The sequence below is a fragment of the Lissotriton helveticus genome, chromosome 10 (genome assembly GCF_964261635.1).
Source record: "Lissotriton helveticus chromosome 10, aLisHel1.1, whole genome shotgun sequence".
Taxonomy (NCBI): Eukaryota; Metazoa; Chordata; class Amphibia; order Caudata; family Salamandridae; genus Lissotriton; species Lissotriton helveticus.
The window spans coordinates 1,122,150,638-1,122,165,261 of record NC_136071.1 but is presented as its reverse complement, the minus strand read 5'-3'; the positions used below and the strand labels follow the sequence as shown (position 1 = coordinate 1,122,165,261).

At 43.4% G+C, this 14,624-nt stretch overlaps 1 protein-coding gene across 2 annotated transcripts in view; it reads right to left on the bottom strand.

Annotated features, from left to right (window-relative positions):
* Positions 1 to 14,624, bottom strand: part of SNRK (SNF related kinase) — a 175,321-nt gene that overhangs the window by 78,797 nt on the left and 81,900 nt on the right. For both annotated transcript variants that reach the window (XM_078663905.1, XM_078663906.1), the window contains exon 4: positions 3,674 to 3,815. In XM_078663905.1, the coding sequence (XP_078520031.1) occupies positions 3,674 to 3,815 (142 nt within the window). The remainder of the gene's footprint in view (positions 1 to 3,673; positions 3,816 to 14,624) is intronic.

The following is a 14,624-nucleotide window of genomic DNA, read 5'->3' as shown; positions in this document are numbered from 1 at the left end:
AGCGGAATAGCCAGGTCTTGAGAGATCTACGGAACTCAGGTTCCGAACTGGGTCATGCACTGGGACAGGAACAGACTAATTTGCTTATAGCCAAGTTCTGAGCTGGGATGGTGCAGTGAGCTAAGAAACGGTGATGGATCAAGCCCTGATCTTTGGACTGGGTAAGAGTGGTCTGCTTAATTCAGGCACTCTGTTCATCACCACCCCCTTTTCTGAATCATGCGGAGGTGATTTTTAACAAAGGAGGGATGGAGAGGGAATAGTGGATTCTGTCTCCCCTAGCAACTATCATAAACAAAAGGAATCCACTAGGTGGACGGCGGTTGTTACCACAATGGTGGGGAGCAACCAGTGTTGTTAAAATACCCCTCACACACCAACAGGCCCCTTGGTGTCATGCTTCATCATCGGGGTCTTCGCAAACCTCTACGGAATGCGGCGTGCTACGACTTCACGACTACGCAGGAGCACTTTATGAGTGAACTATGTGTTTGGTGTGTGAAGGTACCAAGATGTGAGTGGTGAGGTGAAAAGTGAGGGATTAAAAAATACCTGGCACGTGAGTGCTGAAAATTTTTTTATTGAGTCTCCGGCTGGTATTGTTAAAAAGAGTGCTAGAGTGGTTGTGGTTTACTAATTAGGGTAACCCAACCAAATTAGTGCGTCGACATGTTTCGGAGTAATGGAACTCCTTCTTCAGGACGGGAATATGCACTACTTATCCCCACCTTACTCACATGTGTGTAGATATTAAAAATTGTGCTCTACAAAAATAGATATGGTGAATAATGTACCTATCTATGTTGGATGTACGGTCCGTTGCGCCCAGTTGGCGGTTCAGGATACCTGTAGACAGAAAAGTTATGTAAAACAAGATGGCACATATTGTTGTGTCCATACTGTGCTAAAAAACACAGAAGGGTCATAAGGAACAAAAGTGAAGGTCCTCATGCGGAGGTGAAGCAGAAGTTTGTTCCAGCGAAGGGTGGCACACACTTCGAAAGATTTACCTCTTGATCGGGTTTTTTTTAAATCTGGGGGTGACCAGTAGAAGTTTGGTATTAGAGCGCAAGGCTCTAGAATGATTGTAGGGACGAAGTCTCTTTCTAAGATTGGCCTTTCGGGCAGCCAAAAGCCTAGGACCAGCCTAAGTCATTGCTTTGAACTCAATTCTTTTGGTGATGGGGAGCCAGTGCAGTTTCCGCAAGTAGGGGGAGATGTGTTGTCTTAGTGAGATGCCACCGACTAGACGAGCAGCGGCATTTTGAACCGTCTGGAGTCTGTGGCGTAGTCCTACTGTCAGACCCAGGTAGAGTCCATTAGCGTAGTCTAAGTGTGATGTTATAAGTGCATGGACTATAGTTTTGCGAGTGTTGCTAGGCAGGTAGTTGATGAACTTTTTTATTATTTTAATTTTACTAAAACAGGCAGCAGAGACTGTTTGGACCTGACTAGCAAAGGACAGACAGTTGTCCCACCTGACGCCCAGGTTTCTGACCGAGTCTTTGGGAAGAGGGGCGATGCTCAAATCTTCTGGCCACCAGAGATTGGAAGCCAGGGGGGGAAGGTTGGTTAAAAAACAAGACCTCGGTTTTATCCGTGTTGAGTTTAAGAAAATTGCGGTCCATCCATTCCGCAATATTCCTAAGACATTTTTTTAGAGGGTCAAAGGTGGCAGTGGATACATCATTATATGCGAGTAGGAGCTGGGTATCGTCAGCGTAAGAGGTTATTTTAATTCCTGATTCTGAGATCATTTCAGCCAAGGGGGTAAGATAAACATTAAAAAGAAGCAGACTCAGTGAGGAGCCCTGTGGGACGCCCCATTCAAGGAGTCGCACAGTAGAAGTGTAGGGATGGGTTTGGACCTGTTGTTTACGGTCTGAGAGAAAGGAAGATACCCAATTCAGTACTGTACCCTGGACTCCTATGGACTTCAGGAGTTTCCGGAGGATGGGGTGTGAGACGGTGTCAAATGCTGCCAACAATTCCAGCAGCACGAACACCGCTTTAGAGCCTCCATCAAGTGTCCACCGTATAGAGTCAGCCATTTCAATCAGGGCTGACTCTGGGCTGTAGCCAGAACAAAACCCAGATTGAGAATCATGGAGGAAACCTTTGGACTCTATGAAGCTGGCCAGTTGTTGGTGGGCCAGCTATTCCAAGATCTTGGCCGGTGCAGGAAGAAGGGAAATAGGCCTATAGTTTCCCGGGGTCTCTGGGTCAGTATTGGCTTTTTTTAGGATGGGAACTAGAAATGTGTGTTTCCACGCCTCTGGATAAATACCCGATCTCAGAGAGGCATTCCAGATGGGATTTTGATGGGGATCGAGGAGTCCTGCCAGGGTTTTATATTGTTTCGCTGGCCAAGGGTCGCTGGGAGAACCGGACTTACATTTAAGTAATTCCCGAAGAGAGGTTTCTTCAGAAATTTCAGTGAATTCAGTGAGTACTGATGAGGGGATGTGGTCTGCTAAAGGTTCTTAATGGATGTCAGGGTTGTTATCCAATTTAGGAAAGGATGTGTAGATGAGTGCAATTTTCTCTTCGAATGAATTCGGAGAGTTTGTTGCAAAGAGTCTGAGACACGGGATGGGAACAATTCTGTTTTCGTTTAAGGTTTGCAGGCTACTAGCCACCTAATAAAAGCAGGTGCTAAAAAGGCTTAGCAAAGGCCTGGAAACAAGAGGTTTATTACCAAAGAATTAGGTCATTACTTAATGCTTGAATTGTTTATTTCAATAGTTACATCTATTCATACAATCTGCAATAGATTACGGCATTCATTTTTAAAAGTTTTCAAATGCATAGTGATAATTTCTTATTTCGGTCCATCCATGATAAGGGTTTTTCGCAACTGACTAGTACAAATAATCTTGTAGTTTAACAGGACTGGTTAGTCCTGCTAAACTGTTAAATTGTTGCCCTGCACACACTTCAGGTTATGTGTTGGATGCTCCTGGGTTATAGTATGCCAGATTCCCTGGACTGGCTATGCCTGGACCTTTAAAAACTAGGCCTTTTTCGCTTCTAAAGTTGCAAAAATGTATTTGGGGTTCTTAAGAAGTGGGTAGACAAAGCAAGTTAATTATAAAAAATAAAAAGTACCAGGATCGAAGATGGGGTGGATTGCTCATTAGCTTTATAGACTTTATTCAAGCGCGTTTTCGAGCAAGGGAAGATAGGAAATGTGAGATCTTCACACATGTTGCACAGACACCTAAAACAATAGATCAGTTTCACATGAACACTCTAGTTTCAATAGTACTTAGAAAGCATTTCACCCTTTTTCCTCCAGCTGAGCTCACAGAGATAGTGTAACAGGATCTTACCATTTCTGCAAGAATATCCATCCCACCAGCAAAACTCACCTCCAAAAGAATGTGTAATAAAACTGTGAGTGTGTAAATAAATAAAAAGAAAATGTGCCTACCTTTCTAGAAACTCAGGCATTGACAAAGCAGGTAACGGAGAGGTTCATTTTATTCAGGGCTAGTGTGTTCTATTCCAAGCCAGCTTTAAGCCTACTGTAATTTGATTGGCGCAAATATTTAAAGCAACTACTTTGTATACAACTGAATAAGCTTTCATTTAAAGTGATTAGAGCTATATGGCACTATACTGGTTTTACAACAGAGGATTGGAATGCATAACTAAGAGCTTTTCAACTTACTCTTTACATTCTTTAGACACATGCAGTGGCACTGTGTATTTACAGTCCATAATCATTGTCAACGTCTCGCTGTCATTTGCTTCTTGGAATGGAGGTGTTCCACATACCAACATGAAAAGAATGACTCCCAGACTCCATATATCTGAAAAGAAAAGGACATATGTAGATGAAATGAAAGCAGATGCTTTACCATAGGATACCATTTACAGTTCTAGCTTGCTGTGCTACAGTTTTGGTTGAGTGAAGTTGGGCATGGTTTCTTCCAAATGCAACAAGCGTGAACAGAAGGAACAATAGTGATGCAATGACCATGTAAATGGCTTACATTTCTGAGAAATTAATTTTTCTGCAATAGTTATATGTAAATCTGTGCTTCACTCTATATTGTATCATTCTACAATCTATCTCCTATTATTCCATACCCCACCCCTCCCCCTTGAGCCCCATCCTAAATTCTGTAGTAATCCTCCCCATCCTGTATCCATAGTTGTGCACCCTTCACCTTCTCTTGACTCATCTACTGCAGTCACAAAATACTGTTTGGCACCCCATTCCAGTTAAAACTGTTCCTTATCCCATTTGCATTATTTTCAAGGTCTAGAATCGATCTAAAGTGGGATAAAAGCGGAATACAGATACTACTTAAAACACAAAAATAAGCAAATTTATAAAATAAAAAATAAAAAATAAACCAACACTTCTGAACTTCAGCTACAGCACTAAAAAAGCAGTGCATCCATATTGTGTGAACGCTGTGCTTCATCTCACCTCTTGATATGCTTCCAACAGGCAAATCACTCCACCGTAATGCAAGCTATTCTCCGATTAAGGGCATTATGGGAGCCTTTTGACAACATGTTTTGCAGGAACTACTTGGGTAATCTTAATGGCCAATCTGAGCACACCTCTGAATTAAGAATCCCCACTGTATAGGTGGTTGGTGCCATTTGCTACAGTGGCCCACTAGATAGGCTTTTCAAAGACCATCATCAGTGAATCCGTTGCACCTGTACTGCTCCTGCTCAACGGGCAGAGTTTGTTTTGAATCATCATAGTAGGTTCTAAAGAATTAAAGTAAAATTCATAATTAGGGTTACAGCTGGGATACACTAAACCACCCTTTATGCCAATCCCTATCCCTCATAGGAGGTCTTTAGAATAAAGGCTCACAGAAAGGTGGAGGACATCAATAAAAGATCACTCAGAAGAGGATGTGGTAGGATCATTCAAAAAGATGCAACTGTTTTAGCGAGAAGGACGCTAAATTATTTTGTATGAGGAATATATTTAATTTAAAATATTTAATTTCTGCAAGAAGTGAAACAATGATCAAAAGTATTGAATAGTTTCAAGATAAAGTTTGTAACATCCAACTTTTACCTGCGAAATGTCAGAAAGAAATGCAGGAACTTCACAAAATGTATACCATAAGGTATCCATATGTAATCATAGGTGAGTAATCAAGAACTGGGCACAGTGGATCGTTGTAAAAGCGAGAAATTTCTTCACCATACAGCAAAATCCCCAAATGTAAAAAGGTCCAAAAATAAGCATGACTTTAGACCAGGAGATGCGTTGAAGCATACACAACGGCCTTGACCGCTCATACACCTAAAGAGTTTGCAATGCAATTTTATTGATTAAATTCGTGCAGAAGCTACGTTTACAGTGGTCACCTATATTTAAATAATTTAACGATTCTGCCCAGTGGAATAACTACTTATCTTTTGACTGTTTTACTCAACAGATAAACAAAGAAGATGCAGACATGTGTTTTGTGCTTTCCGTCACCTTTTCATGGATACAACAGGCATTGGCATAGCCAATAAGTCTCGCTTTTGGTAGGTTATAAGTGTTTATTTATGCAATAGTTGATGCTGTTGCATTTAGGATATTGTGCTCAACCCTCCCGCTCCTATCCTTTTACAAATAAAATACAATTAAAAAAAGTTGGTGGGCTTGGGTCGGGGTGTCTACGGAGATGAGGGGTTTGGGAAGGGGTATAAGGGGAAAGTCCTGCACAGGGAAAGAAAAGCACTTACAACTTCTGTAATGGATGGACACCCATGGGGACTACAGGTGGACTGAGGGAATACTTGGACCTGACTGGACCGGACCAACAGTGCGCTAACGCCTACTGACGAGGCCTGCATCCCGGCTGAGCCATCCCACTCTCTATCCTTTTACAAATAAAATAAAATAAAAAAGTAGGAGGGCTTGGGTTGGAGTATAGGGGAGAGTCCGGCACAGGGAATGAAAAGGGCTTACAACTTCTGTTGTGAATGGACACGTATGAGGACTGCAGGTGGACGGAGGAGTATTTGGACCGGACTGGACTAACGGAGCGTTAACACCTACTGACACAGCCTGCATATAGCGGCCGATAACACATGTTGGCACTTCAAAGCGCAGCATCGCCACCCCCTCCATAAAAATAATGCCATGTTAGGGATCAGCCGACACATCAAGGTAAGGTGCTGCGCTGTAACGTGCAGCTGAGGGGTTTGAAAGCGCCTCTGGCACCAGGGGTGGGTAGAGTGCGCTGGGAGCTTTGTTTTCTGCACCAAAACTGGTGTATCAGATACTGTTCCTGCTGGGTTTAAAGGGGTGCTTGTGAATGATAGTAATAAAAAGAAACGAGTCAAGGGTGCAGGGAGAAGACGTGTTTCAAAGAGCAGAAGGGCGCTAACACCTACTGACATGGCCTGCATCCCAGCTGAAAACTCCCGCTCCTATCCTATTACAAAATAAAATAAAATTATAAAGTAGGAGGGCATGGGTCGGGGTGTCTACGGAGATGAGGGGGTTGGGAGGGGGTATAGGCGAAAGTCCGGCAAAGGGAAAGAAAAGCACTTACAACTTCTGTTGTGGATGGGCACGCATGAGGAGAGCAGGTAGAAGGAGGGAGTATTTGGACCGGACTGGACCGGAGTAACAGTGCGCTAACACCTACTGACACGGCCTGCATCCCAGCTGAGCCCTCCCGCCCCTATCCTCTCACAAATAAAATACAATTAAAAAGTAGGTTGGCTTGGGTCGGGGTGGCTACGGAGATAAGGGGGTTAGGAGAGGGTATAGGGGGAAGAGTCCTGCACAGGGAAAAATACACAACTGCTTGTTAAATTCCAACCTAACAAGTCCTTACACAGAGGGACAAAATAACAGACAAACAGACCCCGGCTGCTTCACCTGTCAAAGAGAGCGGGGCTGCAGAGACACCGGGGTAAGATATTATGTGAGACGGAGGAGAGAGAATGCCCCCGCCTCCCCCTTACCTTAGGGTACCAACCCTACAATCTCCTATATTCAACTCTGGCTATAATTTGAGGACCAAACTCAAAGGGGCTTTTTTCAGGTGTCCCGGAACAATCAGAGGACCGAAGGTTCGCCGAGAGCATGTTGCTTTTAACTACTAAGCGATACAAAAGGGGATGATGGACGGAGCGTTTGAGCAAATCAAACACTCACCCCCACTCAACTGATCTGGGTTTAATCCATCACCTTTCTTTAGCTCACTCTGCCACCCCAGTTCAGACATGGCCATATGCAAATCAGTCTGACCCTGTGCCTCATGGGAACAGTACAGCCCGAACTGCCAAGCCATGTCTTCCCTGGACCGGAAGCAAGCATCCGGGGACCGGTTTCGGATTCATAATCCTCATCAGCCAGGCTATCTTGAATCCAGTGGCAAAGTGAGCAAGGGACTCACATCTGAGCATACCCTGCCAACTTAGGGCGAACAAAGCGATACAAAAGGGGATGATGGACGGAGCGTTTGAGCAAATCAAACAATCACCCCCAGTCAACTGATCTGGGTTTAATCCATCACCTTTCCTTAGCTCACTCTGCCACCCCAGTTCAGACATGGCCATATGCAAATCAGTCTGACCCTGTGCCTCATGGGAACAGTCCAGCCCGAACTGCCAAGCCATGTCTTCCCTGGACCGGGAGCAAGCATCCTGGGACCGGTTTCGGATTCATAATCCTCATTAGCCAGGCTTTCTTGAATCCAGTGGCAAAGTGAGCAAGGGACTCACATCTGAGCATACCCTGCCAACTTAGGGCGAACAAAGCGATACAAAAAACTGGTGTATCAGATACTGTTCCTGCTGGGGGAAGAGAGGTGCTTGTGAATCATAGTAATAAAAAGAAACAAGAGTCAAGGGTGCAGGGAAAAGACGTGTTTCAAAGAGCAGAAGGGCGCTAACACCTACTGACATAGCCTGCATCCCAGCTGAACACTCCCGCTCCAATCCTATTACAAAATAAAATAAAATTATAAAGTAGGAGGGCTTGGGTCGGGGTGTCTACGGAGATGAGGGGGTTGGAAGGGGGTATAGGGGAAAGTCCGCCGAAGGGAAAGAAAAGCGCTTACAACTTCTGTTGTGGATGGGCACGCATGAGGAGTGCAGGTGGACGGAGGGAGTATTTGGACCGGACTGGATCAGAGTAACAGTGCGCTAACACCTACTGACACGGCCTGCATCCCAGCTGATCCCTCCCGCCCCATCCTCTCACAAATAAAATATAATTAAAAAGTTGGTTGACTTGGGTCGGGGTGTCTACGGAGATAAGGGGGTTAGGAGAGGGTATAGGGGGACAGTCCTGCACAGGGAAAAACACACAACTGCTTGTTAAATTCCAACCTAACACGTCCTTACACAGAGGGACAAAATAACGGACAAACACCTGTCAAAGAGAGCGGGGCTGCAGAGACACTGGGATAAGATATTATGTGAGACGGAGGAGAGAGAATGCCCCCGCCTCCCCCTTACCTTAGGGTACCAACCCTTCAATCTCCCATATTCAACTCTGGCTATAATTGGAGGACCAAACTCAAAGGGGCTTTTTTCAGGTGTCCCGGAACAATCCGAGGACCGAAGGTTCGCCGAGAGCATGTTGCTTTTAACTACTAAGCACCAAACATTTCACCATTTCACCCTGTAGGCAATGAGACCGCCTGCACCTATAGACATCTGGAAATGCACCGTGTCTGGGCTGCAGGAAACTGAAAACCCTCAGTGCGCGAAAGGAGTCTTGCAAACATCCCGCAGCAGTGTTAGGTGCCCATTACCTGCTATCCATGCTTGCGGCAACGGGGAACAGCACAGCGAGACATGTGGTTTCAATTATCGCGCCCGTGTCTGGGCACCATAATTGAAACCCCATGGCCGCCGTGCGGGTAACCGCAACCAAGAGGCCATGGGGGGAGCAATGTGCCCGCCTTTGGCCAATTGTGTGCTGTCTTTGTTAAAAAGACGCACGTAAAGGCCAATAGCCTGGGGCAAAACTAAAAGCACACGCGCGAGCTTGTGGTGTGATTTCTGAAAGCCCTTCCTAAAAGTCGAGCAGAGCAGCGCATACGCGCTGCCACTAGGCTTGACCTAAAAAGTAAACCAAAAGGAGTCTTAGTAAATCAATATTAAACAAGTTCATAAGTAGAATAAAAACATGAAAAATAGGGAAGGTGGGAGTTAACTTATCAATATATTTTTTGTTTCTATATAATGCCACTTTACAAGCATATGTTAAAGGATATTTGCAATTATTATGGAGCTGGATGAGACTAATCAGAGACTAAATTGCTTTTATGATTCTTCCAAAAATGTAACCCCTTGTATGCTCGCGACGGCCGGGAGCAGTCACGCGTCACAGTGGGTGTGTGCGCAGGACGATCCCCGGCCATCCGAATCCCGCCCACTCAGTAAAACCCCCGCGCAGCATGAAAATTCAAGCCACACGCAAGGGGTTAAACAGCAGGCTCCATGATAGTGAAAGGGTGTTTCGTAGTTAAAAACCACCAAGGATGAAGAATTTGTGCCCTCCAATTGAAGAATTACTAAAATGAGGAATGTTGAGAATAGAAAGGTATGAAGAACAAATAGTGAGCAAGAATGTATCTTGAAATTCTAGAAATTATAAAGCCAAGTACTGTACCAGAAAGACATTTATAAATAATGCAAAGAATTTTAGCCTGATTCTAATGTCAAAGGGCAGCCGGCGAAATTGAGTTAGTAGAGGTTTGGCACTTACAAGCAGGAAGAGATAGTCTTGCGGATTGCTTTTGGAAGAAATGTAGTCAACAGACTCCTTTGCCCAGAGATAGAGAGAAATACGATAATCCAATCAGGATCTAATAAAGGCATAAATACCCATTCTCCCAACTACACATGTAAGGAGGGGGTGAATAGGTCTTAGTAGGTCCATGTAAAGTGCATGATGACCCCAGCAGACACTTGCTCCTCCACCTCAACTCTGGAATCAAGTTTGAATCCCAGACATTTTTGCTGTGATGTTTCAAGGAATGCCCAGAATTAGAAGAGCAGCACTGGAAGAATCATAAAGCAGGGCTGCCACCAGACATAGTGATTTCGTTATTTTCAAGATCAATTTACAGACAGTAAAGGTTTCCATTCCAATATTCTAGTGAGGCATTCTCAAATGATGATGTATTGCAACATTGGTTGTGTACATGGCATATCAGCTTGTTTTCCTCCTAGGTACAGAACTGAACACCAACACTTCTGAGTATAGATAAAGGCACCACACAGATGTTAAACAAACAGGGATACAAATTGACCCTGCTGTTTACCAACGTCACTGCGGTAGAAGATGCTGAAACTGAACCCATTGCCTTTAGTTGTGTTCTGTCTTTTAAAAATGAAGAAAACTACTGGAGTCAGGGTCAGGCCAAACTAAAGGTGGCCATATGCAGATCGACATGGCAGAAAGCATGGCAGACTCTATGCTTCTAATGGAAAGGAAGATGAGCTAAGTGTCAGCAAGACAAGAATGTGTCATGTTATGGACAGAACTGCTTAGCAACAAGTTTCTCAAGAAAGTCTTACGTTTCAGGAACTAGATGGAATGGATCAATAAAGATCAGGCTTTTTCAGAAGATGTTTTTAGCCCTTGTTTGAGTTCTGGAAGAACATTATCCATTTGGAAAGAGAAGTTAATTATATTTCCTATGCAGTTAGGGCTTTTAAGACAAACATTTATTGGCTTAGGTTCCCAAACATGTCAACCTGTGAGCTGACGGCACTGTATTTTTGGGGTTCTCAAAATAATCGTCATCCAGGATATCCTTACACAATGATATGTGGATAACTGTTTGGGTGAAAATTTCTGGGCCTCAGTGCTACAAATGTCAGGGCCCAATTGTGTTGTGACACATTCCTCGCGAAAGGCTTCACCCAAGAGCCATTGCAAGGGTAAGTATAGAGGAGAAGTGGAGGATTGTGTCCTCACGATTTGTCAGCAGTAATCCGAAAATGAAATGCAGACGTTCTTTGAAAGTTTTACGTGTGTAGTTTTGATTACGCGTTACATCCGTGGATAAAGGACAGCCATAAAGAACAGCCGACACGTTTTTCGCCCTAGTGGCTAATAGGCCGTGGGCTTTTTCAAGGCAAGAGTCTGAGATACCGGCTTTCTAGAGAATCACGATCTCTACCTGCACCAACCCCAGACTCTTGCCTTGAAAAAGCCCACGTCCTATAGGCACTAGGGCAAAACACGTGTCGGCTGTCCTTTATCCACGGATGTAACACGCAATAAAAACTACGCACGTAAAACTTTCAAAGAACGTCTGCATTTTATTTTCGGATTACTGCTGTCAAATCGTGAGGACACAATCCTCCACTTCTCCTCTATTCTTACACAATGATAACCTCTTTGGACGCACCCTCCAACATGACAGGTCGAATCCGACGGAGGAACATTGTAAACATTCTCTTGCAATCTGCAACACATATGGTACTAAATGGGAAGTCTCACATGAGAGGATAAAACCCCCCTTACCAAATACCATATGTGAAATCTCTATTTAAGAGTAACTCGTCTCTGTGGAAGGCAGTCATGTTTCACACATTCAGATAAAACCTTGGTACAGCCATATTTTAATACCTCGGGAGTCAAGTGACCACACCGAGGGGCTCAGTAAACAAAACATTGCCAGAGCATGAATAAAATAAATGCAATTTAAAGTAACTGAAACTGTTCCATGTCAAATACAAAGTACTTTAAACACGGGAATATAAACAGCTGTGATTCCCACTATTTTCGGCTTAAGGGTGTAGACCAATTAATTCTCAGAAGCATTTCACCTCGATTTTTATCCTCTTGAGTGCTATATTTCTGTGACCCAGTAATACAACAATAGATTATCCAGGACAATTACCATTAAAAAAGTAATTATGTAATATAATTAAAATACAGACAACTAAAGAGCACCTTTTACACCTCTTAGTTGAACAATATGTATCTATTTACAGAAATTGAGTAGTTAATATAAGCTTTTTTCTTATATTCAATGGTGAAATGCCAACATGGACTGCTTTTTTAATTGGGTTCCATGACTGGCATAGTATGTGCTGAGTTTTTGTTGCCATAGGGTCATTGGTTTTTGCAATTTTTTAAAGCCATTTCTATGGGTTATAAGACACATGTGCCACATTTTTAGTGGGTTCCAAACAGTATACGATGCTTCTTAAAAAAAGTTAAGATCTCTTGGTCATCCTAGGTAACTCGTGCAACACAAGTCTCTATTTCAATCCCTATCAAGCAACGTCTTATCATGCTTTACTGGTTTAAGTTTCCCACCTTTTGGATTTGTCAATTATTGTTTTCACATAACGTTATTTTTAGGAAAGCGACTGTCAATCTTAAAAAAATATTGGCTTCATGCAAAAAATGTTTCGGGCCTCAAAAGCACACATTGTCATACTAGTACCTGGCACTGAAAAATAACTATTTTGGGAGAGGATGTGCTCCTGTGACAGGGCAGTATGCCATCACTCAAAATGAAGTTAGCCAATGGCTTATTATTGTATTGTATTACAAAATGTATATAGCACTTATTCCCTCTGTGTGGGGTGCTAAAACTTGCCTACATAGCTAGCATGCTACACAATGGAGGGTGTGTGGCTGGAAGTGTGTTGCCTTTGTTCTGATCCTATATGGGAAGCGTTTCCATGTCATGCGTGATGGTCAATAAGGTGCAGCTCTTGTTGTGGGAAGCAGTGCTTAGCAGGGTGATAAATGAAGAGTGATAAAGAAAATATAAAAGAAAGAAGTGTGAGTGAGACACAGGTAGTATATGAATTCAGTAAGCTGGGAGTGTTGAACAGCCCTGCGGATCCCTTTTTGGTGTTTCATATGATCATAGTCTACTTAGCTGGGAACAGCAATGTGATGTCCATTCCAAGATATTTTATGGTCCTGACCATAGGTTGGAGAAAGACAGCGGAGAGATCTGCTGAGATGAACTTTGGTAATATCATCCCAAATCCAATTGTCATTGTGTGATTTCAAGAAAGGGTCATAGTATGTAGCTTGTTCTGACTTGTAGTGATGGACTAAATTAAACAAAAGTCTTCCACTGGCTATCATTTGGCAGACCTCTTTAGTTATTATACGGGAGGTCATCTGTACGATAAAACCGAGTCACAAGAAACAAGCATTTGCAATGCAATAGGTCTCGCATTTACGAGAGTTTGAGCTATTGACGTTGCAAATAACAATGCCTTTTATTTGCGTTTTCGTTTTTAAAACATAAATAAAAGGCATTGTCATTTACAATACCAATAGCTTAAACTCGCGCAAAAGCGAGACTTATTGCATTGCATTGTTGGAATAGGCACTAGCAAGGCATACATAGGTGTATTGGGATTCCTGCAGCTGGTGTCATTTTATCACCCTAAGCCCCACTGAATTACAATGGGATGCGCGGTTGACGAAAAAAGACGTATTTCCAGCTGTCTTTCAAGTTATGCACACGCTATTGTTGTAGGCTAACCTGCACATAAACCGTACTGTCCACATAACGCTAGGCAGTTTTGTTAAAAATAAATAAAGCAATGCAAACTTACTGGGTTTGTAAATGTAGATGCTGGTGCTGAACGATACTTTTTCAATAAAGTTGCTAGTATTAAATCATAGAGATTCATTTAAGCGAGCCTCAGGATGTTTTAGAAACGTACACGGTCTGTGTTGCGGTGAAGGTAAGTTCTACTGTGTTATCCAATGACGTTGTGCTCCTACGAGTGCGTGGATTGGACGCAGTTAAGAGCTTCTTTCTTGGACGGCGCTTAGTGACTTTCATTCAGATAGTGACGAGGTCCCGGGTATTAGGGTCTGGGCATGCTTGGAGTTCATCTGATAATGGCAATTTACAAGGATGCCAATAAGTTACACATTGCATGCCGTGTACTCAAGATAGTTTGCAGCTGGTTTAGTAGAAATTCCACGGCATGTGTTACAACCCATGGAAGTGCATTAATATCGTTTATAAGTGTGAAACTTTCGCCACACATGCTTACATTAACAAGCAGTGAGTACATCCTTTTCACACCCATCGGCCTGTGGCTTTCGGCAGGGACCTTAAACAATGCATACATTGAAGCGACAAGAATCACTGCCACATACCTGCCCATGCCCAGGGTATCCCTTACACACAGTGAACATGTGCTTACCCAAGGACGCAAGCCATGTTGGTTGTATCTGAGTGGTACACACATCGCCTGGCTGAAAGTTGCGCTTGGCATACCACCGAGATGCAGAACATATGGCTCCAGGCCAGAGGTTACAGGCCATGCTTATAACTTGTGTACTGCTTACACAGTTCAAAATCTGTCAGCCTCTATATAGTGTAAGCACGAGTAATACACAGACACAGAGTGTGTTTCCTGCACATATTCTGAACAGTGATGCAGCAAGTGTGCCATTGCCCTAATGCAAGTAAAGAAAATAGCCCCCCTCCCATTACTGGACAGTAAAAGACAGCCATATCTGGGGTGCAGTGGGAAAGGTATACCTCAGGCCCCAGTGCCACTGCATCTACTTTTACTAATGACAGCTACACCCTAGTAGGCCATAGTATTAGAAATCAAGCGATACACACAGTTCAGGTCGCAGAAAACCCACTCAGAGTCATCCATATTCACTAGAT